The sequence below is a fragment of the Myxine glutinosa genome, chromosome 11 (genome assembly GCF_964187855.1).
Source record: "Myxine glutinosa chromosome 11, kmMyxGlut1.1, whole genome shotgun sequence".
Taxonomy (NCBI): Eukaryota; Metazoa; Chordata; class Myxini; order Myxiniformes; family Myxinidae; genus Myxine; species Myxine glutinosa.
In genome coordinates this window covers 31,864,286-31,890,452 of record NC_136271.1, presented here as the reverse complement: position 1 = coordinate 31,890,452, position 26,167 = coordinate 31,864,286, and the positions used below count along the sequence as shown (strand labels likewise).

The window sequence follows — 26,167 nt, the reverse complement described above, 5'->3', positions numbered from 1 at the left end:
GAGAGAGAGAGAGAGAGAGAGAGAGAGAGAGAGAGAGAGAGAAAGAGAGAGAGAGAGAGAGAGAGAGAGAGACTGAGGGAGAGATTGAGGGAGAGACTGAGGGAGAGACTGAGGGAGAGACTGAGGGAGAGAGACAGAGACAGTCCACATGAAGATCTACTTCAATCGTTCTTTCTCCGATGATTAGCTTTTGTAGTTAAAGTACGAGCATTTGAGTGTTTTCCAAAGTAAAGTCCAGGATGGCATGAAATGTTGATGAAGAAGATAAAGAGTTGAGTTGGCTATTTGAGAAAAGGTATCTATCTTGGTCACCTGCGCAGCATAAGCTTGGGATTTCGTGCCACGTAATGAGCAACCAGGTCAGACACGAGCGTACGCAGGATATCCGTGTAGTACTCCAGCTTGTCATACAGCGCGACGGTAAGAAGTGAGGCCACATGACCACGATCACGTGCCGTCACTCGTGGCTGGGCCTCCAGCGTATGGATGAACTGGGATTGGAAGGGAAAGGTTATAGAGCAGCGGTTGAATAGAGAGAGAGCAAAATCAGAAGCCTTCCTGAGAAATTCCTTGTTCGTATGTCGATCATAAGGAAATCCATAAAGTTCACATGTACAATATGTTCGAGTAACTTGGTCGATTTAGAAAAATACGCAAAATGTTTCACTGAAGCTACGAAAGTGTTTGCTGCATAAAGCACAACAATTGGATAGGTGCCATCAAATTAACCCCCCTCTCTTCCTCTACCTCCCTAGTCCTGATGGTAAAGCGGACAATTTCAAATGAAAATACGTTTAGTATACTGAACAGAGGACAGAGGAGGATGCATATATACATGGTGGGACCAGGGATGGGCAGGGGGACATCTTACCACAGCTCACTGAGTTGTGGTCTTCAAACGAAAAGTCCTGTTTGTACTTTTGTTCCATAATTAGCCAACATTCCTTCCCATTTTGGAATGGTGACATGCATGGGATGGTGTGCACGTACCGTGGTGAGGAACGGTTTGCTGCAAAGGAGATTTGAGAGTAACTGCAGGCCTTGCTCCACCGTGTGCTTTCGACCTACGGGAACCTCGAGATCACGGCCCATGGGGTTTCTTTGCCCAGGAAAGAAAATCCGTTCAAGATAGGTCTTATAGTCAAGAAAAGGGATTCCAGTAACAAACAGGTCGCTTGAGAGGTCTTCCATTTCAGTCATCAAGTCTGCAGGAGGGATAAAGGAAGAGGACACGTTATGATAATTTGTGCTTTGCTGATGGGCTGTAAAAAAGGGAAAACATCAGTAACTATCCTAAAGCCCACTTGTTTTAATCAGAGCTTACAGTATCCGAATCAGACATGTTACATCTGTAAGTGTACGAGAACGAGACAGTGGAAGTAAATGGCAGGACGGATAAATGACCAATCCACACTTGCCTGAAAACTGCTTCTTGCATTGATCCCGCACTGTAATCTCAAGGTTCTCGAGTTGGTTTTGAACCTTCATGTAGTTCCGAAGGGCTCTCTTGCTTTTTCGTCTAGCGTCAGACAACAGGGTTAAAACAAGGCAGATAAGAAAAAAACATCGATTCTTGAAAGTCCAAATGACTATTGCTCAAATTAATCAAAACTGCAATGTCTGAAGACGGAATAAATTTCTCATGAGTCGATCTATATATAAAGTGCAAATGCTCTGAAACATGAGGTACAATCAAAGCGTTCCTGGATTGGTTTTATGATGCCAAAAATATAAAAGCATTGCGCAAAGACTTCAGAACGGTTGTGTTTATTCTCGCATTTCTGCAATTTCATGGAGCCGTGTTGAGTGATTTTTAAAAACTAGGGCATGCCCGTACTATATATATATCTAAAATTATATCCCCCCCCCTCTATTTACATGAAATGGTTTGGTCCAAAGCGAACGGCTTGCGAGTACGGTGACAATCCCCCCCCCCTCTATTTACATGAAATGGTTTGGTCCAAAGCGACCGGCTTGCGAGTACGGTGACAATCCCCCCCCCCCTCTATTTACATGAAATGGTTTGGTCCAAAGCGAACGGCTTGCGGAGTTTGGTAAAGAAATCGCCATAGCTCGGTAACTACTTGTCCGATTAATATGAAACCTTGAAAAGGCACATCCTCAGGTCCCCAGCAATATACCTGGCAAGTTTCAAGTATATCGGACCCGTGGTTGTCGAGAAACAGCGGTCACAGACAAACATACAAACATACAAACATACAAACATACACACAGAGATTACTGGAATTATAGATAGATAAATTGTCATCTTTAATTTTAAAAAAGCCAAGCTTGCTTGCTTCATGCAAGCTCTGCCCCTCTCCTCAGCAAGAGATCAAAAAAAGCTCCGCCCCTCTCCTCAGCAAGAGATCATAGAAAGCTCCACCTCTCTCCTCAGCAAGAGATCATAGAAAGCTCCGCCCCTCTCCTCAGCAAGAGATCATAAAAAGCTCCGCCCCTCTCCTCAGCAAGAGATCATAAAAAGCTCCGCCCCTCTCCTCAGCAAGAGATCATAAAAAGCTCCGCCCCTCTCCTCAGCAAGAGATCATAAAAAGCTCCGCCCCTCTCCTCAGCAAGAGATCATAGAAAGCTCCGCCCCTCTCCTCAGCAAGAGATCATAGAAAGCTCCGCCCCTCTCCTCAGCAAGAGATCATAGAAAGTTCCACCTCTCTCCTCAGCAAGAGATCATAAAAAGCTCCGCCCCTCTCTTCAGCAAGAGATCATAAAAAGCTCCGCCCCTCTCCTCAGCAAGAGATCATAAAAAGCTCCACCTCTCTCCTCAGCAAGAGATCATAGAAAGCTACACCTCTCTCCTCAGCAAGAGATCATAGAAAGCTCCGCCCCTCCCCTCAGCAAGAGATCATAGAAAGTTCCACCTCTCTCCTCAGCAAGAGATCATAAAAAGCTCCGCCCCTCTCCTCAGCAAGAGATCATAAAAAGCTCCGCCCCTCTCCTCAGCAAGAGATCATAAAAAGCTCCGCCCCTCTCCTCAGCAAGAGATAATAGAAAGCTCCGCCCCTCTCATCAGCAAGATATCATAGAAAGCTCCACCCCTCTCCTCAGCAAGAGATCATAAAAAGCTCCGCCCCTCTCCTCAGCAAGAGATCATAAAAAGCTCCGCCCCTCTCCTCAGCAAGAGATCATAAAAAGCTCCGCCCCTCTCCTCAGCAAGAGATCATAAAAAGCTCTGCCCCTCTCCTCAGCAAGAGATCATAGAAAGCTCCACCCCTCTCCTCAGCAAGAGATCATAAAAAGCTCCACCACTCTCCTCAGCAAGAGATCATAGAAAGCTCCACCCCTCTCCTCAGCAAGAGATCATAAAAAGCTCCACCACTCTGCTCAGCAAGAGATCATAGAAAGCTCCGCCCCTCTCCTCAGCAAGAGATCATAAAAAGCTCCACCACTCTCCTCAGCAAGAGATCATAGAAAGCTCCGCCCCTCTCCTCAGCAAGAGATCATAAAAAGCTCCACCTCTCTCCTTAGCAAGAGATCATATAAAGCTCCGCCCCTCTCGTCAGCAAGAGAAATGATCTCTTGCTGAGAAAAAGCTCCGCCCCTCTCCTCAGCAAGAGATCATATAAAGCTCCGCCCCTCTCCTCAGCAAGATATCATTGAAAGCTCCGCCTCTCACCTCAGCAAGAGATCATAGAAAGCTCCACCTCTCTCCTCAGCAAGAGATCATAGAAAGCTCCGCCCCTCTCCTCAGCAAGAGATCATAGAAAGTTCCACCTCTCTCCTCAGCAAGAGATCATAGAAAGCTCCGCCCCTCTCATCAGCAAGATATCATAGAAAGCTCCGCCTCTCACCTCAGCAAGAGATCATAGAAAGCTCCGCCCCTCTCCTCAGCAAGAGATCATAAAAAGCTCCACCACTCTCCTCAGCAAGAGATCATAGAAAGCTCCGCCCCTCTCCTCAGCAAGAGATCATAAAAAGCTCCACCTCTCTCCTTAGCAAGAGATCATAGAAAGCTCCGCCTCTCTCCTTAGCAAGAGATCATAGAAAGCTCCGCCCCTCTCCTCAGCAAGAGAAATGATCTCTTGCTGAGAAAAAGCTACGCCCCTCTCCACAGCAAGAGATCATAGAAAGCTCCGCCACTCTCCTCAGCAAGAGATCCTAAAAAGCTCCGCCCCTCTCCTCAGCAAGAGATCATAAAAAGCTCCGCCTCTCTCCTCAGCAAGAGATAATAGAAAGCTCCGCCACTCTCCTCAGCAAGAGATCCTAAAAAGCTCCACCCCTCTCCTCAGCAAGAGATCATAAAAAGCTCCGCCTCTCTCCTCAGCAAGAGATAATAGAAAACTCCGCCCCTCTCCTCAGGAAGAGATCATAGAAAGCTCCACCTCTCTCCTCAGCAAGAGATCATAGAAAGCTCTGCCCCCTCCTCAGCAAGAGATCCTAGAAAGCTCTGCCCCTCTCCTCAGCAAGAGATCATAAAAAGCTCCGCCCCTCTCCTCAGCAAGAGATCATAGAAAGCTCCGCCCCTCTCCTCAGCAAGAGATCATAAAAATCTCCGCCTCTCTCCTCAGCAAGAGATCATAGAAAGCTCCGCCCCTCTCGTCAGCAAGAGAAATGATCTCTTGCTGAGAAAAAGCTCCGCCCCTCTCCTCAGCAAGAGATCATATAAAGCTCCGCCCCTCTCCTCAGCAAGAGATCATTGAAAGCTCCGCCTCTCACCTCAGCAAGAGATCATAGAAAGCTCCACCTCTCTCCTCAGCAAGAGATCATAGAAAGCTCCGCCCCTCTCCTCAGCAAGAGATCATAGAAAGTTCCACCTCTCTCCTCAGCAAGAGATCATAGAAAGCTCCGCCCCTCTCATCAGCAAGATATCATAGAAAGCTCCGCCTCTCACCTCAGCAAGAGATCATAGAAAGCTCCACCTCTCTCCTCAGCAAGAGATCATAGAAAGCTCCGCCCCTCTCCTCAGCAAGAGATCATAGAAAGCTCCGCCCCTCTCCTCAGCAAGAGATCACAGAAAGCTCCACCCTTCTCCTCAGCAAGAGATCATAGAAAGCTCCGCCCCTCTCATCAGCAAGAGATCATAGAAAGCTCTGTGATATATACTGTGTATGTGTGTGTATATATATACACAAAGAATTAAGTTAAGCACCCCCCCCCCGTTTTTTTACAACCTCGCACATTACAAGTTTGTTGTCGTCAAAACAGTGTGATATACCCATGATATTGCTATATTTTCTGGAGAAGTGATATTATGGTCACATAAAAACATAACAATCATGCCGTTTTCAATATTTTATTCTGAATAATTGAAGGTGAAATTTTTTGGGAATTTTAGGCATATTTTCACCTCAATTTAAGTATGGAGCTATAGGTCCATCACGGACAGTGTGGATGACGTTTATGTTTTCTAACGTACAGTCATTGTTCTGAGAAGACCTCTAGCGATCTTTGCGTCAATAACGTGTGTAGGACCCACGTGATCGGATCACTGACTCAACCCTACGTCTCATAGACCCTGTAAGCCGTCGTATGCGTTGCTGTGGCAGGTTGTTCCATTCCCGATGTAATGCACGTTCCAATTCATCCAGATTGGCTATTGGAGGGACCATCTTCGCAATTTGTCGTCCCAACATGTCCCAAACGTGCTCGAGGGGGTTCAGGTTCAGGACAGGATTAGGGGGTGCTTAACTTAATTCTTTGTGTAGGGGTGCTTAACTTAATTCTTTGTGTATATATATATATATATATAATTATATATGTATATACATAGTATATATATAAAATATATATATTTATTTATTTATAGTTGTTGTGCACTGCTCCTTTCCTATTCCATCTCCAGGCGCTGCAAGACGTCATCGCCGGGCACCGAAAGGGGCCCGGCAATGACACGCGCTGAAAGGTTTTTGATGCTTGTTTTCTTACTTTGTTTTCCTGTTTGTCCGGGCGATATCTCAGCCATCTTTTGTGCTCGGAAGCTGAAATTTCGGCACAACAATGACCAAGTGATTTTGCTGTAAATGGTATTTTTGATTTATTGATTAATCAACTAATCGACTTATTATTTAATTATTTGATTCATGACATTATTTTTTAATATCAGTCATTCATTTATTAAATTACTTATTATATTACTTATTACTTATATTATTACTTATTAAAAAGATTTTTTTTTTTTTAAGTTACAGATTCGGATGAAACGATGGTGGTTTCGGTATTCTATTTGCCAGTTGATCAATACCTTAATTATTTTACGATTATTATTTATTTATTTTTGGTATTAATCACTTATGTATTTTCTTTCTCATCTGGGCAATATCTCAGGCACCTTTTGAGCTGCTTAGTTGATATTTGGACACGACAGTGACCAAGTGATGTGGCTATAAAGGATATTTTTGATTTATTGATTGATCAATTAATCGATTAATTATTTATTGACGAGTCAATTAAACAATTAATTATTTCATTTTTTTTTCAATTAATGACTTATTTAATTAATTTCAAAAAAGTTACAGCTACGAATGAAACACTGGTGGTTGAGTTGTGCTAATAGCCAATTGACGAAGAAATTATTTTACGATTAATATTTATTGATTTCAATTATGCAATTAATCAATCAATTATTGTACACTTCTCCCTCCCAATACCGTCTCTATGTGTTGCATAGCGGCAATACCTCTCGCTGGAGGATGTTATTTATTTATTTGGCATGGGGGCGGTGTACTTTGTATGTATCAGTACTTGTTTTTCATGTTTTATTGAGCTGCAAAGAATGCAAAAGTTAAAATCTTTAAACTTTGTTTTGCCTTCAATTCTCTCTCAAGGCAAATGGAACAAAATAAAATCAAAATGTTTGGTATTCTCTATTGTTGCTTGAGAAAAACTTGCTTTGTGACATCTGGAAGTAGTTAAAATATTTTTTATTTTTTGCAATTGTTAGTTTATACACATGAGCATGCACATTACAAGTGTTATGAATACAGGATAACCAGATATCGTGTCATTACTATCTAGTTTACATGACAGGATAATTATAAGTAAATGATCTTTGCCAATAAAATAATCCACAAGGAAGTTCTCCAATTATACTTTGTGCGTAAGAGTAAGCAAGTCATTTTTAATGACTATGTGCTCACTGTCGACACATGCATTTGATACAGGAAGCTGTTATAGTGGGGCGGCTTAGCCCAAATATTCAAAAGAATTGTGCATTTTGTGATACAAGCACCAAATTTGGCACACTAGTAGACTATCATATTATGAAAAGATCTGGATATTGGGCCATCTCAGATTCAGAGATTTGATTTTTGCAAGATTTGCAGATTTTGCAAGCTGAGATTGCAACGCCAGGGACGGCCGACTCCTTCCTACGAGCTGCCCACGTCACCCGCACAAGAAGAGCTCATCAAATCACTGCAGCGGCACTGCACATCCTGCAACACCGTGCGTATGAACGCCACTGTATGACATATGCCGATGATGCAGAAGACCTGCCTGAGTTCGAAGACTGGTGTCACCAGAGAGGAGAAGACATTCCCAACTTTCAGTACTGGGCAACTGTGCTGGAACTAGAGATGTTGGTACTGGTCTACGTGCGTTCTCTGCGGCAGGCTTCATTCACGACGTACCTTGATGCCCTGACGGAACTGGTCCCATGGTTCCATGCCTTAGACCACACACACTATGCCAGGTGGGTCCCTGTTCACCTGAGGGACACGGTTGCACTCCCAATGAAGCACCCAGATGTAGCCAGAGAATTCAGGGCTGGCAACTTCACTGTACAGAAGACGAAGAAGGTGTTCTCTTCGATCCCAATCGAATCGAAATCTTGCAAAAATCAAATCTCTGAATCTGAGATGGCCCAATATCCAGATCTTTTCATAATATGATAGTCTACTAGTGTACCAAATTTGGTGCTTGTATCACAAAATGCACAACAGGTTTGCTATGCTGCTACACTATTAAAGATTCCATAGCCCCATGCGATTACAGCTGTGACCACATTTTACTATTTGACATATCTCTCTTTCACTTTTTTAAAATTAAATTCGGCCAAACTGGCAGCATCAAGCACTGAACGTTTATTACACTACGACATATGTGGATGTTAAATTTGAGGGAACAAAACATGCCTTGTACTCGTGAGTGGAGCAAGATCTCAACTAGACTTTTCTGTTGTGGTGCATCATGGTGAAGCTTTACCTATAGATGACGACAATAATGATGACTGCAAGAATGAGAAGCGCAGTGCCGACACCAGCTGCAATCTGCGCTTCCATCGGAAAGGCAGTCGCAGGTTCATCTGCATAGATCACGTGGCCCAGATTGTACTTCAGGTTTCCCATCACCACCTGAGCAGAGGCGGTAAAAGTGCAAAGTGATGTTCCTATTTCAAGCCACGCTTCACTCTAGTCTGCGCTTTGTAGAAATTACAATGAATTATGATGCTCTCCCTATGAAACAATTACTATGATAAGTGTTATTTTTTGTCACGCAATACCATGGCATGTTCACAGTTCAATGGGACATGAGCACAACTTGATAATGACATCATAACTGCATGAATGATGCAATATCATGCAAAAGGTACACATTTAGCATTTTTCAATTCCAAACGGAAACAAGAACATTATGCTTCATGCTTGTGCTGGTGTACATAGAGTGTTTAGACTACAGAGGAGCCGAAGGAGCAGTTTGGTAATGAGAAGATAAAGTGTAATCGCATTTGGAATCGTGAGGTTTTGGACATGCAATGTTTTCTCCAATTGGTGATGGCTGGCAAGTCAGAATAATTTTCCTGCTTGCTTTCCGAGAGTGTGGAAAATGGTGATGACAAGTGTTGCGAGTGACAACTACAATGCAACCCCCAACCTCATCCGTACCATAAACTTGTGCCGCTTTCCAGGAGGGAGCCCCGGAGGTGGCTGGCAGTAGAGATGGGTTCTTGTCAAGGTCTTGATGTCGCACTCTTTATCTCCTAAGAATGCACGAACTTCGTCCTGCTGCATGGCTCTGTCAAGCCCAACACCCTGCACCTCACACAAAGCAACTGTCAAATGACAAATACATGCTACCCAACAAAAGAGCTATGGGACACCCTTTATCCAGGTGTGATAAATGCCCTCATGTGTTCGATTTGCATAACTGCAAATGCAATCAACAGGTAAAGTATAATTAGTCAGGGAACAAACTTGTTGCTTAGCTTCAGAGCATTATGTCCCAGAAAGAGTTTCGATGAGGATTTCATAACTAACTGCCTGCAAGAAATGGTTGGTTTCCAACTGTCAAGGATTATGATTTCAAACCGACCAGCCATCCCTAAACCAACCATGGGGATAATCATCATGAAATGAAAGGCAAGACCCTGTCTGGAAGGTTCCTGAAAATTACATTAAGAGGGACGAGAATGCTGTCGGACAGTTAACTCAATGGAATATACCTCAATGTTTCGTCACATCAAACCTCCAAAATGTGGCGAGTTTGGTAAAGTCATGAGGATGTCAGACAAGAACCAGCAGAGTTTGTCTGTTCTGAGTCTGGGAGAATGACAGTTTGCAATCCCAGTTAAGTTATACCAAAGGCATTTAAAATGGTACATGTCACTTCCTTACTTCATGTTCACCTTTCAAAAAGGCTGGAGTATGGACAAACAACCATCGGTTGCAACCATTGCAAAGGATCGATGGACCTAATGGCCTCTACCTGCTTCGAATTTCCTTGTAATGGAACTCGTACTATATTATAAAATTACACCTACTTGGTTTGCACACATTTTAGGAATTTGCTATATTACCTCCACCACCGAAGGTGGATGCAGGTTTTGTTTTCACCCCTGTTTATCTGAATGCCTCTTGTTTGTCTGTGAGCAGGATGTCTCAAAAAGTTATGGATGGATTCAGATGAAACTTGCTGGATAGGTTGGGCAATGCTGCAGTGAACTAGAACAACACTCGGTAGAGCACACACCTCCACCAGGCTGAAAACATTACGTTTTGTATCCCACTGAGGCCAGATCTGGATTCAAACCAGAAACAAAATCTAATCACTTTGGTCTTGTTGCATAACCAACTTATCCATATAGTTTTGTCATAATCTGTCCACAATTTTTTCCTTATCCCTCAATGGTCTTCGCTTAAAAATTCTCGTATCCGGATCCACATTCGGATCTTCACCAAAATCTATCTCTTCGAATCTTCTCTTTCTTCTCGATTCTTCTTTTCACAATCGATTTCTATTTTCTTCGATTCTTCTTCTTTCGATCGATTCTTTCAATCGATCTTCTGATTTTCTGATTTTCTATCAATCTTTAATCGATTCTTCTTTTTCACATACCCAACCAGTCCACCAAATTTCGACCGAATCCATCCACAACTTTTCGAGATCTTATGTTCACAAACAGACAAACAACCAGACAGACAGACAGACAGACAGGGGCGAAAGCATAACCTTTGTTAGTGGAGGTAATAATGGCACTTAACATATAGTCAGGAAATAAACTGCATTGCAAATTTTTCATCAAGGGGTATTTTTCTTTTGGGGAATGTTGTTGGGATAAGGCATGCATGGTGAGTTTGGCAGGATGAGTATAAAAAGGACCGTCTCCTAGAGTTAGCGTGGAGAGAGTGTGAGAAGTTCCAAACTTACCTTCATAGATTCAATGTCACCTATAAATGTTGAGATTTTAAGTTAATTGAAGAATTAGTCTTTCTCGTAGTGTCGTGTCGATCTGCATCAGCGTTCAGGTAGGTCAATGAATGGAATCAACACAACCTTGATTGAGGAATTCTAACCATCGTGGGAAGCATGGAGAATCATTTTTGGGCATTCACCCTTTGTCGAAGCAAAAAGTCATTTCACCATTTCAGTTTCCTTTGTTTGTTCATATTATTTACTTTGAGAGAACTACTGTAAATGCGACAAAGTGTTAACACTCGAAACATCAGCTTCTCATTGCTTCCCATGATAGATGGCATACCTCAATCAGTGTTCTGTTGATTTAATCCATCGCTCCTATTTCAAGCCTCAAAATGTTTGAAATAATAATTTGGGAAACCTTGTTTTTTTCCAAATTCTTCGATGTGTTTGATACATTTTCCGACTCATAGCAAAGTTGTCAATTTTATTTTTCTTCCCCTGACCAATGGAACATAGGCGTAGTTTGACTTCTCCATTTGGGGGGTAAGGGTTTAATGTTAATAATGGGTAGCTCGGCCTGACTTCCAAAATTACCGTTTGTTAGTGTAGTTGCAGTGTACATGAAATCACAAATACAGTTTACGTTCATTATTGTTACTCACGTTTAAATATGGGACGTTTTTTTATCTTAATTGTAAACTACTGAAAAAAAATTAAGGTGGGGGGGCATTGCCCCCTCTGCCCCCTCCCCCCAAACTCCACTGGTGCAATGTAAACGAGACCTCCTCAAACCCTGATTCTACAAATGTATCTGTTGTTCCTCACCTCAGCTGTAATGGGGCTGCCAGGTTTGTAGTTGTGAGGTGAGTTGGCATCCCTGCTGAGAAGGTTAAATGTAGGATCCGGTAGGTAGGTGAAATCAGCACGGTTGGCCATGCTGAGGCGCAGCCCATCCAGCAGGAAAATGACTTCTGCACGGACATCGGCGTTGTATTCGAAGGGCATTGCAGGTTTGGCGTTTGGGGTGAGGCATATCATGAAAGTAGTGTTTTTCACCGAGCATTTGCTCTCTGCCATCTGCCAGATACCACACAAATATGCCATGAGTATCATACTGTATGCCGGCCATGTTTTTCATATAAATAAGTGACATCAGTTCATAGTAAACACGAGAGCCCTTTTAGGATAAACAGATATGTTCTGTGGACTGTTTATCATCATGGATAGAAGACCACCACTCCATTTTGCATCCTCAAATACACAGGGCTGCTGAAGCAGTTTCCAAAGCTATTGGGCACTATCCTGGATGGGTTGCCACTCTGATGCAGGATACTCACATTCTTCCCAGTAAGCTAGTACCTAATCATCATTGTGCTGGTACAGTACCACAGGGACCGTATTTCAGCCAGGGAAAAGCTGCAAGAGTCAAAACACAATACTAGAAAGCATCTGAAAAGCAAAGCCAGTCCGCGCATCCGTTTGTATTCAGACGTCTTCTTCTTCTTCCGTATGCTCAAAATAACAAAAACAGTTAAAAAAAAAATACAAAATGAATATTTACCATTTTATGCAAACTTGACCTTTGACATTTTTATCGAAAAAAAAAAATGGACTCCTACCTTTTGATTAGTGAACAAATTAAGTGACCCAATAGGCAAATTATTTAAATTTCAGGTCAATCGGGTGAAAATTGGTGATTTTACGCAACCTTGACCTTTGACCTTTTGATGTAAAAAAAACAATCAGCTTCTAGCTTTTGATTGGTGAACCAATTCAGTGGATGCAATATGCAAATTCTTTAAATTTCAGGTCAATTGGATGAAAATTGATGATTTTAGGTGATGCTGACCTTTGACCTTTTGACAAAATTATTAATTTGCCTTCTTCGTGTTATCATAATAAAACTTTGGTGAAAATTTTATGTCAATAGCTCAATTGGTTAAAAAAAAAAGTTATGACATGGAGACGGGGACGGATACGGAGACAGACAGACAGACAGACAGACAGACAGACAGACAGACACACACACACACACACACACACACACACACACACACACACACACACGATTACAAAACTCAGTCTCCTGTTGTGCATGGGACGGGCTAAAAAGATTTCAATACTTCAATTGAAGAAGCGATGGTAAAATTCAATGTGTGAGCAACAGGAAGTTTATGAAAAACCTGAAAAGTGAATATGAAGGACAGCCTGGTAATGGTGGATGCCATTCGTATCTGCAGAAGGCCGTTCACATGAAATATACGAACCACTTGGTCAAAATTTGTTTATTGTGCAGACGAAGCTCTTGCTGAGACAGCAACCACACACTAAGATAGTAAGCAGTGCAACCTGGTGTCCAGGGATCTCCAAGATGACCAGACTATTTGCTACGTGCAGACCAGGAAATGAATTTCTAATTTGGCAAAGGTTCCAGCAATAACCTGCGTACTCTTTGTGAAGTCCACCGTGGGGATCTTTAATGTCGACCAAGTAATGCTGGTTGATGGGATGTTCAGTTTAATGTCCATCCGAGGGATGGGAACACACATTGATGAATTCCAGGATGCCAGTTTAAAGCTGGGTTGGGATTCAAACCCAGGCCACACAGCTCAGAGGCAAGTGCGCATTTGATCTTAAAGAGAATGGCATTAAACATTTACTGTGTGGTTTATGTTTGCAGCATTTGGATGAGGGATGGATGCAACAATGAATGAATGGATAGTAATCGACAAATTTTCATTTCGTCTTACATTTGTGGTGCTGTCAAAACGAGCTGGAAGGTCTCGAGGACTCCGGGTAGCGGAAAACAAAAGCCGGACAGCCATGGTTGGGTGTTGTATGCTGTCCAGTCTCTCTCCTTCCACACTTACATTCCTGCCACCACTGTCACCACAGCACAACGTCATTCAAACCTCTATGGGTCCTCATCTGATCTCTAAAATAATCCAGTGATAAATAAACTTTGACGACAAAGAGGATCAATTAGATACATAATGTTGAAAAAGTAGGAGGGGTGATTATAAAACAGAGAATCCTAAGATCCGAAGATTAAACATATTAAACATGTTAAACATGTTAAACATATCCTAAGATTAGATTAGATTAGAGAAACCAGACCCATATGATGGACTATAACAAGCACATATAAAACAGAGCATTTTCAATTACATCTATTTTGTTTACATTCATTGCTTTGTTGTGTGACTGTCTTGGTCGAGTGGTTTAAGACTTGTTTCTTATTTCTCCATTGGCTGATTAGGGTCCGATTCCCATGGTTGCGAACTCTCAACAACACGCACTTGGTAAGTGCAGCAAGTAAGCCAAACACCTCCCTGCCACCGAAGGTCGATGGAGATCATTGTTTTTACCCGTGTGTGTGTGTGTGTGTGTGTGTGTGTACACGTATATATATATATATAAATATTTATGGTCTAGGACTTCGGTCCACAGGAGATCGGGACAGCGCTCGTCACGCTGTTATGTTCGTTGATTATTATCCCCGCCGATCGCACCGCACCCCCTGGTTTTGGTTTGCACTGGTGGGAACGATGGTCTGTGTGGCAGACAGGCTGTTGGTTCCTTGCGGGTTATGCGGTATTTACCGTGTGAGACATAATTCGTGGCTGGTGCTCACCATTAAAGCTAGGAGGTGCCTTGATCATAAATATATATATATAAAATGCTCCTCATAAGTAGAATAGGAAACCCACCTGAAGAAGCTCACTTGGGGTTTAATTTCATAGATGACGGGGTTGGCTTGATACTCAAACTTATTAGCCAATAACCTCTTGGCTTTCATCCCGAAGTGAACGGTGACAGAACTCATGATGGGTTCTGGCACCATCCCAGTCTCGCACACAATGCTCTCCTTGGTCATGGTGTCGACTCTGTTACACAAATAAATAAGCTTGATTGAACATGCACCATTCATTGAATCAACGGCACAAACTGCAACACCCATTGAGGTTATAAATTAACCACAAAACTGCAGCCATATCAGGTTATAACACGAATGAGAATGATAAAGGAACTACAATTTGCATGGAGCTCCATCCTACTGACTGCAGTAGCTGAGGGTCACCATGATAACCAACACATGACTAACTCAAGAATTATTATGGCAACGTATTGCATCAAAGCAAAAACGTTTTACACAACAGGTCATATAGTGTACAGTACCCTTCGTATATAGTATATAGTAGTATATAGTATATAGTATATAGTTGTTGCAGGAGGAGAGATGTTATTTGTGTGGAGGTGTGCGAACGGTGCAGCCTGCACTGAGTGCATGCTCAGTAGCAATGGCAGCAGGAAGATACAGGTGGCGACATGATCAGGTGCTGGCGGTGGTGGTGCAGATGGTGCAACAAGAGGTGCTGAGATCGAGAGAGAGAAGAGTGGAGAAGGAGACTGATGGGGGAGAAGTGTGGTTTGTCAAAGAGGGCCAAGTGGTAAGAGGTGGAAAGAGGAGGAGGTGAAAAGCAAGAGGGCTGTCAGATGCTTGTGATTGGCAGGTGGTGGCAGACCTAAAGCCATACTTGGTATTCCCAGAGGAGATCTGTGTGACAAGGTTGCGGCCTGACTGTCATTTGGTCAAGTGCAACAAGACAGGTCATCTTAGGGGAGTTGTTGATACCTTGGGAAGAGAACATGGAGGAGGTGCACGAGAGGAAGAGAGGAAAGTACAGTGAGCTGGAGGCAGAGTGCCGGAAGAAGGGTTGACGAGTTTCGTATCAGCCATTTGAGGTGGGGTGTAGAGGGTATATTGGCAATCCCTTTTCTGCATTTCTTGCTCGGCTGGGAGTGTGTGGGACAGAAAGAAGGAGGATGTGTGACAAGGTGGCCCAGGTTGCCTTGAAAGGCTCATTTTGGATATGGAGGAAGTTTATGGAGGCACGTCGAACGGTGTAGGTTGGTTGTTTTTTTTGTTTTTTTTGTTTTTTTTGTTACCATTATTATTTCTTATTTTGTGTATATAAGTGAGTGGGTGAGGGTGTGTGTTTTTGCATGAATTAATTTTTGCATGAGTGTTTTTGTGTGTTGAGTGGTATATGATGTAAGGGTAGGTGGTTGGTTGGTTGGTGTTGTGTGTGTATGTGTGTGTATGTGTGTGTATGTGTGTGTATGTGTGTGTATGGGTGTGTATGAATGATCTGGTGTGTTTTGTTGGTGAGTGGTGAAGGGTATAAAGGTGGGTGTTTGAGTGTTCCACCATGTTTGTTTGGTGCTGTGGATTCTGGATGCGGAGGTGTTGTTGTTGTTGTTGTTGTTCGCACTGGCTGGGGGTGGGGGTACGTACGCATCCAGGTGCAGTTGCTGCATGTCGATGTGTATGTGCCCATGCTGGCCCACCTTAGCTGACCATATCGAGGTTGAAGGGCCGAAATGGAATGATGCTGAGGACCTCGACTGAGGACCCGGTCAGTGCGGCACATTGTGACCAGGTGTGTTTTGAATTTATATATATATATATAGATACAGTCATGTGAAAAAGTAAGTACACCCCATGTAAAGTTTTGACTTTTTCAACTTATTTCAACATACAGCTATTTGATCTTCATTTCAACAATATTGATAGATAAAGGTGATAAAATATAACAAATATCATGAAACATTTACATTTTGTAGTCCATTGTATAATTTAAATAAACATAAATGCAAATTTCGCATGTGGAAAAAGTAAGTACACCCCTACATTTATCACTACTTCAAATACCTAAAATTAGAATCAGGTGCACAAGCTCAGGTGCAAATGAATAGAACATCGTTAGAGAGGATCTTGGAGGAACCTGTCTTATTTAAACCTCAGACATTTAGTTTGGTTTGCTCTTTGTTGTTGAAGTGTGCGGCGTCACCATGCCTAGATCAAAAGAGCTCTCTGAGGCCTTCAGAAAGAAGGTTATAGATGCCTACGAGTCTGGGAAGGGATTTAAAAAGATCTCCAAACAATTTGAAATCAATCATTCGACTGTCCGGAAGATCATCTACAAGTGGAGAAGATTCCAAACAACTGCCAACTTGTTCAGGCCAGGCCGCCCCAGCAGGTTCAGCCTGAGAGCAGACCGCAAGATGCTGAAAGAAGTCTCTAAGAACCCCAGAATGTCATCACGGGACCTACAGGTAGCTCTTGCCACTGTTGATGTCAAAGTGCACGAGTCTACCATTAGATAGAGGCTGCACAAATTTGATCTACATGGGAGGTGTGCCAGGAGGAAACCTTTGCTGTCCAGAAAGAACATCAGGGCAAGACTAAAGTTTGCCAATGAACACCTAGGCAAAGACCAGCACTTCTGGAACAATGTGCTCTGGACAGATGAGTCAAAGGTAGAGCTATTTGGCCACAGTACCAGAAGACATGTTTGGCGAAAACCAAAGACAGCATTTGACCACAAGAACCTGATACCAACTGTAAAGCATGGTGGTGGAAATATTATGGTTTGGGACAGCTTTGCTGCATCAGGGCCTGGGCAGCTCACCATCAGAGAATCCACTATGAATTCTTCATTGTACCAGAGGGTGCTTGAGGATAATGTGAGGCCATCTGTCGGAAAGTTTAAGCTCAACCGAAGGTGGACCTTGCAACATCACAATGACCCTAAACATACCAGTAAATCCCCCAAGGAATGGCTGAAAAGAAAGAAATGGAGGGTTCTGGAATGGCCAAGTCAAAGCCCGGATCTAAATCCCATCGAGATGTTGTGGGGGGATTTGAAACGAGCTGTGCATGCAAGAAACCCCTCAAACATCGCACAGCTAAAAGAATTCTGCATGGAGGAGTGGGCAAAAATTTCTCCCAGTCGATGTCAGAGACTGGTAGACAGTTATAAGAAACGCCCACTTGAGGTTGTTTCTGCCAAAGGGGGCAATACCACCTATTAGAGCCAAGGGTGTACTTACTTTTTCCACATGCGAAATTTGCATTTACGTTTATTTAAATTAAACAATGGACTACAAAATGTAAATGTTTCATGATTTTTTTTTTTTTTTTTTTTTGTATACAAGATCGAGGCTCGTGAAAGAGCGAACATTAATCACACAGAAAGACAAACCGACACATAAAACATATAACATCGGGAGCGGTAGACAAGATAGGGAGAGAGGGGGAAGAACACAAACACAACATTTGAGAGCAGGGACCGAGAGACATGGAGACATGGAGAGATCTGTGGGAGGGAGAGGGCTTGGGGGGGGGGGGGGCATGGGAAGGGGGCGGTGGGAGAGGTATAAAACATATGGACACTGCCAGGACTTCCAGGAAAGAAGTTGGAATTTCAAACAAGGTGGATCTGGGGTGAATTAGCGGGGGTAGAAAAGATCAAGGTTTTGGATGGGGGAAGATAAGAGATGGTGGTGAACAGCTGTTTTAAAGACCTGGAGGGAGGAGTGGGATTGAAGAGAGTGAGGGAGTTTGTTCCAGAGGCGGGAGAAAAGAGGAATGAAAGAGTGAAGGTGAGCAGAGAGTCTTGATTTTGGCAGTTTAACCACTGCATGCATCGTTTAAACATGCATAGTTTCAAGCACTTCTGTGGCTAACGTTTCAACAAAATGGAGATAGGAAGGTGCAAGGAATGAAACATGCATAGTATTAAGTAAAAGCAGCGTTTTATTTTACAACGAACGAGCATGCATACCCTGCTATTCTGTATCAGCCATAGATAGCTCTGCCCTCCATGCCAATGTACTTTGAATCTTGCTTATTCATCAATAGAAATCTCACCTACAGGCCACCTTCCCCACAAACACCTTCACATCATTTCCTGTGCTGAGATCGCGGCCCCGAATTGTCAGCAGAGTACCACCGGCTTCGGGTCCTTGTCCTGGCCAGAAGGAACCAAGCCATGGGTCCTGTCAGCGAAGGAAAGCAAAATAAAGGGGATATACGAGTGATATATAAATAAATAAATACACAAGGGATCTCAGTCGAATGTTCAGCAGAAAACAGATACACTGCCCTGAGTACAAATGGGACCTTTTCTTACACCTTGTATGATACAGAAATGTCCCTGCTAAGTTGGTGTCCATAGAGGAGCCAATGTATGCCTTGTATGGTCAAGAGACAGAAGATGCATGAGCATTGTTGGTTACTTTACGAAGGCCAGTTATTTAAAAAGTACCAATGAGGCTCATGGAGGAATGAAAATACAGAGGGTGTGCGACTTTGAACCGAAACAAAGGGGAACAAGCAGACATTTGGACGTACAAACGTGACCTGTAATGAAAAGTGCTTTTATTGTGAAAATGGTTCATGCATGAAATGTCTTCACAATTACCATATTACTGTATAGTATTCCATTCTCTGGTGGAGAATAGCCAGCAGAATTTTTTTTTATGGAAATGGGAGTTGACAGGAGGTGACAGTGCACTCTGCATCTATGAAGCAGTGGGGAGAGGAACATGAATGGACAGACATGGGGGGTGATGCCTTAGGTGGTAAAAGAGGGGACAATGTAGCAAAAGGGAGCAAAGTTGTGGGGAAGTTGGATGGAGAAGTCTATATTTATTTATTTTAAACATTCATGACTGGACATACTGTACGTAGTATATGGCTCATGGAAGACCTGATACATCATCATGGGGATATTAGGAGACATTTGTAGATTATTTCGCAGGAATTACAACATTAAGGGAAAATTATGAATAAATACGGTAAATGGAATTTGAACCTGGGATCAAAGCAGCATGAGTCAGGTGCTCAGATGTAAATATCTAAACAGGACAACACAATGAAGGACAGGGTGTATGCTATACAAGATCCTGGTTTTATTGACCCCCCCCCCCCCCCCCCCCGACCTCAAAAACTCCTTTTGAACATTATCAGTCCAACAAGAGGGGAAATGAAGCACATACTCAAAAGAGGACTTAATACAGATGAAACTGGAAAGGCACTCGGTGGAGACCATACCTCCGCAAGGCTGAAACATTTAATGGTTTGTATCACACTGATAGGTCAGACCTGGATAGGACATAAACCAAAATCTAATCGGCTTGTGCTTGTGACTTACCCAAGTCATCCACAAATTTTTGAATTATCATGCTACATATCATTTTTAACCATATCACTCAATGGTGAAGAATCACCTAAAAATTATATAATTATTGTCACCAAAATCAAATCGATTTGTCTTTGTCACACAAAGAACATGTCCACCATGTTTTGTCCGAATCGGTCCACAACTTTTTCAGATATTTTGTTCGGCAGCCAGACAGACAGACAAACAAACAGACACGGGTAAAAACATAACCTCCATCCACCTTCAGTGGCCAAGGTAACAAACCCTTTCATAAATAATTGTATTATTACAGGTTAGCCAGAGATAGACTTATCGTGTCCCAACCTTCGAGCCTTTAAAAACCTTTAAACTCCTTTTGTAAAAGTTCGTAGGAATCTGGTATGCTCTCCCCAACCCCAATTCCTCCACACTCCCTGACACCCACCCCCTAACTCCTCCACCCTTCCTGCCACCCACCCCCTAAATAACTTCTCCATCCTTCCTGCCACCTACCCCCTAACTCCTCCATCCTTCCTGCCATCCACCCCCTAACTCCTCCATCCTTCCTGCCACCCACCCCCTAACTCCTCCATCCTTCCTGCCACCCACCCCCTAACTCCTCCATCCTTCCTGCCACCCACCCCCTAACTTCTCGATCCTTCCTGCCACCCACGCCCTGACGCCTCCATCCTTCCTGCCACCCACCCCCTAACTCCTCCATCCTTCCCGCCACCCACCCCCGAACTCCTCCATCCTTCCTGCCACCCACCCCCTAAATAACTCCTCCATCCTTCCTGCCACCCACCCCCTAACTCCGCCACCCACCCCCTGTCTCCTCCATCCTTCCTGCCACCCACCCCCTAACTCTTCCATCATTCCCGCCACCCACCCCCTAACTCCTCCACCCTTCCTGCCACCCACCCCCTAACTCCTCCATCCTACCCACCACGCACCCTAACACTTTCACCGAGAGTGCGTACCTTGAGGACATTCTGCCAGCCCAACACACTCACTGAGACATCTCACAATGTTTTCCCAGACACTTCGATCGCCAACACCTTCTTCGCTTTTCCCTGAGTCACACATCTGTCCTCACCATACGTCATATGTCATGGTGTATCTTGTGTGTGCACATGGGCAGGGCTTAAGGAAACTCTAACCGTGAAAGAGAGAGAGAAAAATTTAAGAATAAATACAGATACATTCAAAGTACATCACCCCCATGCCAAATAAATAAATAACATCCTCCAGCGTGCGGCATTGACGGTATTGGGAGGTAGAGGTGTGCAATAATTGATTGATTAATTGCATAATTAAAGTAAATTAAAAATAGTAATCGTAAAATAATTAATTACTTAATCAATTGGCTAATAGCATGCCTAAACCACGAGTGTCTCAACCGAAGCTGTAACTTTTTGAAAATTAATTAAATAAGTCATTATTTGAATAAGTAAATCATTAATTGATTAATGAATAAATAATTAATCGATTAATTAGATTAATCAAGAAATCAAAAATATCCTTTATAGCCAAATCACTTGGTCACTGTCATGTCCGAATATCAGCTAACACAAAAGTGCCAGAGGTATTTCCAGGAAGAGAAAGAAAATAAATTAGTACTTAATAAACCGATAATAATTAAATAATTAATCAATTAATTGATTAATAAAAAAATTAAAATACTGTTTTCTGGTACTGTGGCCAAATAGCTCTACCTTTGACTCATCTGTCCAGAGCACATTGTTCCAGAAGTGCTGGTCTATGCCTAGGTGTTCATTGGCAAACTTTAGTCTTGCCCTGATGTTCTTTCTGGACAGCAAAGGTTTCCTCCTGGCACACCTCCCATGTACATCAAATTCGTGCAGCCTCTTTCTAATGGTAGACTCGTGGACTTTGACATCAACAGTGGCAAGAGCTACCTGTAGGTCCCGTGATGACATTCTGGGGGTTCTTAGAGACTTCTTTCAGCATCTTGCGGTCTGCTCTCAGGCTGAACTTGCTGGGATGGCCTGGCCTGATCAATTTGGCAGTTGTTTGGAATCTTCTCCACTTGTAGATGATCTTCCGGACAGTCGAATGATCGATTTCAAATTGTTTGGAGATCTTTTTAAATCCCTTCCCAGACTCGCCGGCATCTATAACCTTCTTTCTGAAGGCCTCAGAGAGCTCTTTTGATCTCGGCATGGTGACGCCGCACACTTCAACAATAAAGGGCAAACCAAACTAAATGTCTGAGGTTTAAATAAGACTGGTTCCTCCAAGATCCTCTCTAACAATGTTCTAATCATCTGCAGCTGATGTGGTGCACCTGATTCTAATTTTAGGTATTTGAAGTAGTGATAAATGTAGGGGTGTACTTACTTTTTGCACATGCGAAATTTGCATTTATGTTTATTTAAATTATGCAATGGACTAAAAAATGTAAATGTTTCATGGCATTTGTTGTATTATATCACCTTCATATATCAATATTGTTGAAATGAAGATCAAATAGCTGTAAGCTGTAAAAAGTTTACATGGGGTGTACTTACTTTTTCACTTGAATGAATGAATGAAAATATATATATTTTCTAATGGTAGAAATATATATAACCCTTATATATAAGAAATATATATAAGAAATATATATAGAAAATATATACATCCCTTATATATATATAACCAGCCAATTGATGGGGACATTTACAGGGGAACATTTATAAGGGATGCATTTACTAAAATTTACGAGTGAAGGTTCTAAAAACCGTAAATATATATATATTTATATATATTCTTTATAGCCAAAATATATATTCTTATATATATTCTTTATTCAAATACCATATATATATATATTTACGGTTTTTAGAACCTTCACTCGTAAATTTTAGTAAATGCATCCCTTATAAATGTTCCCCTGTAAATGTCCCCATCAATTGGCTGGTTAAAGATCGCACCCTAGTTAGTCCATGTACAAACACGTAGCGAACCATAGGACCTCTCTGTAGTTATTCCATAATTATGTGTTTCAGGTAAGGCTCTGTTCCCACTAGTTTGACTCTACGTTGCATTAATCAAATAAGATAGGCCCCTTTCAATTCCCCAATCGCCTCACCCACGTCTCCGCAAAGTGACAGTCGGGCAGCATTCGCTGCCCCCTTGGTTTGGCTCGTTTGATTGCCCCAAGCCGCCATTAGCCATGCGGTCAAGCCGAGAAAGAAGGGGGCGGAGCCGCCAGATCACGGGTGTGGCACGTCGATGCATCGGTGGAGGTGGAGTCAGCAATCCCTTACCGGCCAACCAGCACCGCGGTGAGCTAACCGGTAGGCGTGCCCTCGGAGCCGTGGCTTGATTTCCAACACAGCAATAAAAAGGGCTGCAAGGGACTGCTTGAGAGTTGAGTGAGAGGGTTCCGAAGGAGTTGGACGGAAAAGGTACGAGTCGGTAAGAAGGCAGAGAGAGACGAGCCGAACCGAGAAGTTGAGTGGAGTTGGAAGAGAGGTGGACAAAGAAGGCAGAGAGAGAGACGAAGCTGCGCGGAGCTCTGACAAGCTGCTTCAAACAGCCCTACTGCGTGAAACGAATACGTGTACCTGCCGCCGGCTGCTCGCTTCCAGCCCGGAGCGTGGACCTGGAGCGGGCCTCCTTGCTGTACCCTGCCGAACCTTCCAGCCCTATTGTCCCACCTGGACCTTCTCCTTCTTCCAGTGATTCCTGCCTGCTATTCCCTTGTCGTGTAAGTCTGTTGTCTGTCCTTTTTGTTGTCTGTGTTTTAATATAAGACTGTTTAAGGCTGCCCTGTGTATCTTCTTCTTCTTCGTCCTGTATATTACTTTCGTTTCTCTTCCTTTGGTTTGTTGTACATAATTAATAAATGTCTGTTATTTCTTACCCCTTTTGGTTTCATTCTTCCCCGATCGCTTTAGTCTTTTCCTGATTGAATACCTGTGGCACGATTTGGCCAACGCTCGGAATCGGGTTTAGTCAATTGATAACGGCTCGAACCGCGGATTGCTAAACCGCTCGGCAAATACCATCTTGTCCGTGGTTCGAGCGGTACTTGTCTCCCTGTTTTGCAGAGGGATTGGTGAAGGTATTCGGGATAACACCTTGACCAATAACCCTGATCAATCCCACCCCGCAAGAGAGCGTTACAAGTACCAGGACCGGTCGGACGGCCAGCTTAACAGGACAAGGGGATTAACCCCCCCCCCCCCCCCCTTGCTAACGGGAATGCCGTCCCCCGGATCCATAACAATATATATCATATATATGAATAAAACAACTGATTTGACAAAAGTAGTGCAGACAAGAAGCCTGAACAGTGTTGGACATTGTAATTCCTCTGCCCATGCAGCATGAGAGCCAAGACTGTTACCAGAGAGAATGATGTATATTGTGAACCATGGTGTCTGTCCGTGCACTCCTCTGTTTCCCGTTTGTGGTGGCTGCTTCCCACGCTGCATTTGAAACGCTGCTGATTAGTAATTTTGCCTTTCAATTGAACTTTTCTTGATGCAATATAGTCAGTCACTTTATTGTCCCTTCCAGTAATCTTTAAAATCAACATGAACATCTGGATTGAAGTCGATTTAATACAGTTAGTTCTTCATGGAGTAACACACAATTTTAAATCGATAATTATATTTTGCCTTCTTTTTAGACAAATCATACATCAGCCGTCCAATGTTGCACCACCATTTCGTAGTGTGCGGTATAAGTAGCTCAGAGCTTTGGCTCCGAGTGAAACCAGAAGTGCAACACAATTAACAAAATTTAAATTGAAAGATTAACTTAAACATTTCCCGTCACTGGGGACGGGTACTTTTGCTGGTAGTTTATAATATATATGCAATGGCGTCTCTAACTCTCCAACACATCACCATGTTGATTTTTCACAGATGAGCAGCCACAAATTGCTCTCACCTTGTAGGTAAAAAGTTGAGTAGACATCACTGCCCCCTTCCCCATCACAGTGACAGACACAGACCCCTTGTCTTTCAAGCCCTTGGTACTGGTTTCGCAGACAACCCTGAAGAGGAGTAGATATGAGGGTAGATTGATCACTGCTTGGGATGTCCAAGCATTTACCCATCCCCGTAAAACATATTGTCTTGAAGTTGTTCAACCTGTATATAGCCATTAATAATTATAGATGAGCAAAGTATGGCTTTCTTTATTGACAACAACATGGACCTACAGACAGACATGATGTGAAGAGATGATGTAAGAAAAAAAAAAAAACAAGATTGTTAATCCTCTCTGACTTGGACATTATATAACCTCATACCACGTTTTCATACCACGTATCAGGTAAAGATGAATTTCTGGTTAAATTAGACATAAAAATATTGCGGTTAAATTTGAAAATTTTGTTCAAACGTGCCTAAGGCAAGGTAGACATGCTGGTCGAGCCAGTTTGCCTTGCACCATACCTCAAACCGCAGGTTGTCCGAGCAAGCACACAACCAGGAACGGGTGTGGATAACTTTGACATAATCCACATTCAAGTTACAAAATTAACTTGTTAAATTAGGTGTAAAAATGTTGGATTACATATTAGAAAACGTGGTTGAACTGTGCTTAAGGCCAATCAGGGGTGCAATATTAAAATAACTACCCAATGGCACTTTATTAAAGTTTGTCTGCATGCAGACTCACTCACTAATTCACTCACATACACACAGATTGCAATACCCTCTCCTATCCCTTCGGAAAATGTCAAAGGATGAGGTTAATACATGTGTTAATAAAGGAGTGATGCACAACACAAAGCCTACCGTGTTGAAATATGATACAAGTGACGTATAGGGGTACAATGTACTCCAGCAACAAGGATGATTTCCACATCTTCAAACTTCTGTCCCAAGTTCGATCCATGCACCGTAAGCAGAGTGCCACCTTCCATGGGGCCCAACGTAGGCTCAATCTGTAGGCAGTAAGAAAGCAACAAAAACCTTCGAATCACCTGTTAAAAGAGCAATCCTGGTGTTGGCTTAGCAGTTAGGGTGCGGGTTGGGATCCTAGGATCCTGGGTTTGAATCCTGGTTGATCGCTGAATTAACGCCAGGGGGGTTGACTCAGCCTGTCATCCTTCCGAGGTCGGAAAATTGAGTACCAGTTCACTGGTAATTCCCTGTGTGTCGCAAGAGGTGACTAACAGGGTTGGCGGCAGGAAGGGCATCCGGCCATAAAACATTGCTTCAAAAAGGGGACCAACCTGCCCGATAAAGGCCAACCCCTGCTCTGTGAGGAAAAATTGCCCCTAAAGGTGATTCACCTGTTAAAAGAGCATGCCATATCAATTATTGTTGGGATCCTTGAGACTCACACTTAGGATGTTTGGCGCAGGGCAGGTGCTCCCGTTTAGGTCAGCCGGACAGCCGTGTTTGTGCACGCAACGCAGGGGATCGCCACACCATGAGCAGTGAAGGCTGCTCTTCACTGCGAGACACAGGCTGCAGTCGTCTCGACCAACGGTACACTTGTACAGCGTCACTGACCAACAAAATGGGCGAACAACAAAAAGGTCAGTGATCAGCTATAATTGCATCTGTAATTTATGTGAACAATTAAATAGGAAGTGAGCATATCCTGTTAGCAGAATA

At 43.0% G+C, this 26,167-nt stretch overlaps 1 protein-coding gene across 6 annotated transcripts in view; it reads right to left on the bottom strand.

Annotated features, from left to right (window-relative positions):
- LOC137436543 (plexin-B3) overlaps positions 1–26,167 on the bottom strand; it is a 151,455-nt gene that overhangs the window by 41,825 nt on the left and 83,463 nt on the right. For all 6 annotated transcript variants that reach the window (XM_078786537.1, XM_078786536.1, XM_078786541.1 and 3 more), the window contains 12 exons: positions 25,891–26,057; positions 25,340–25,488; positions 24,486–24,591; positions 18,308–18,435; positions 14,301–14,477; positions 13,341–13,473; positions 11,416–11,667; positions 8,838–8,984; positions 8,158–8,306; positions 1,419–1,519; positions 991–1,205; positions 313–491 (listed from right to left, as the gene is read on the bottom strand). In XM_078786537.1, coding sequence (XP_078642663.1) covers positions 313–491; positions 991–1,205; positions 1,419–1,519; positions 8,158–8,306; positions 8,838–8,984; positions 11,416–11,667; positions 13,341–13,473; positions 14,301–14,477; positions 18,308–18,435; positions 24,486–24,591; positions 25,340–25,488; positions 25,891–26,057 — 1,903 coding nt within the window. The remainder of the gene's footprint in view (positions 1–312; positions 492–990; positions 1,206–1,418; positions 1,520–8,157; positions 8,307–8,837; positions 8,985–11,415; positions 11,668–13,340; positions 13,474–14,300; positions 14,478–18,307; positions 18,436–24,485; positions 24,592–25,339; positions 25,489–25,890; positions 26,058–26,167) is intronic.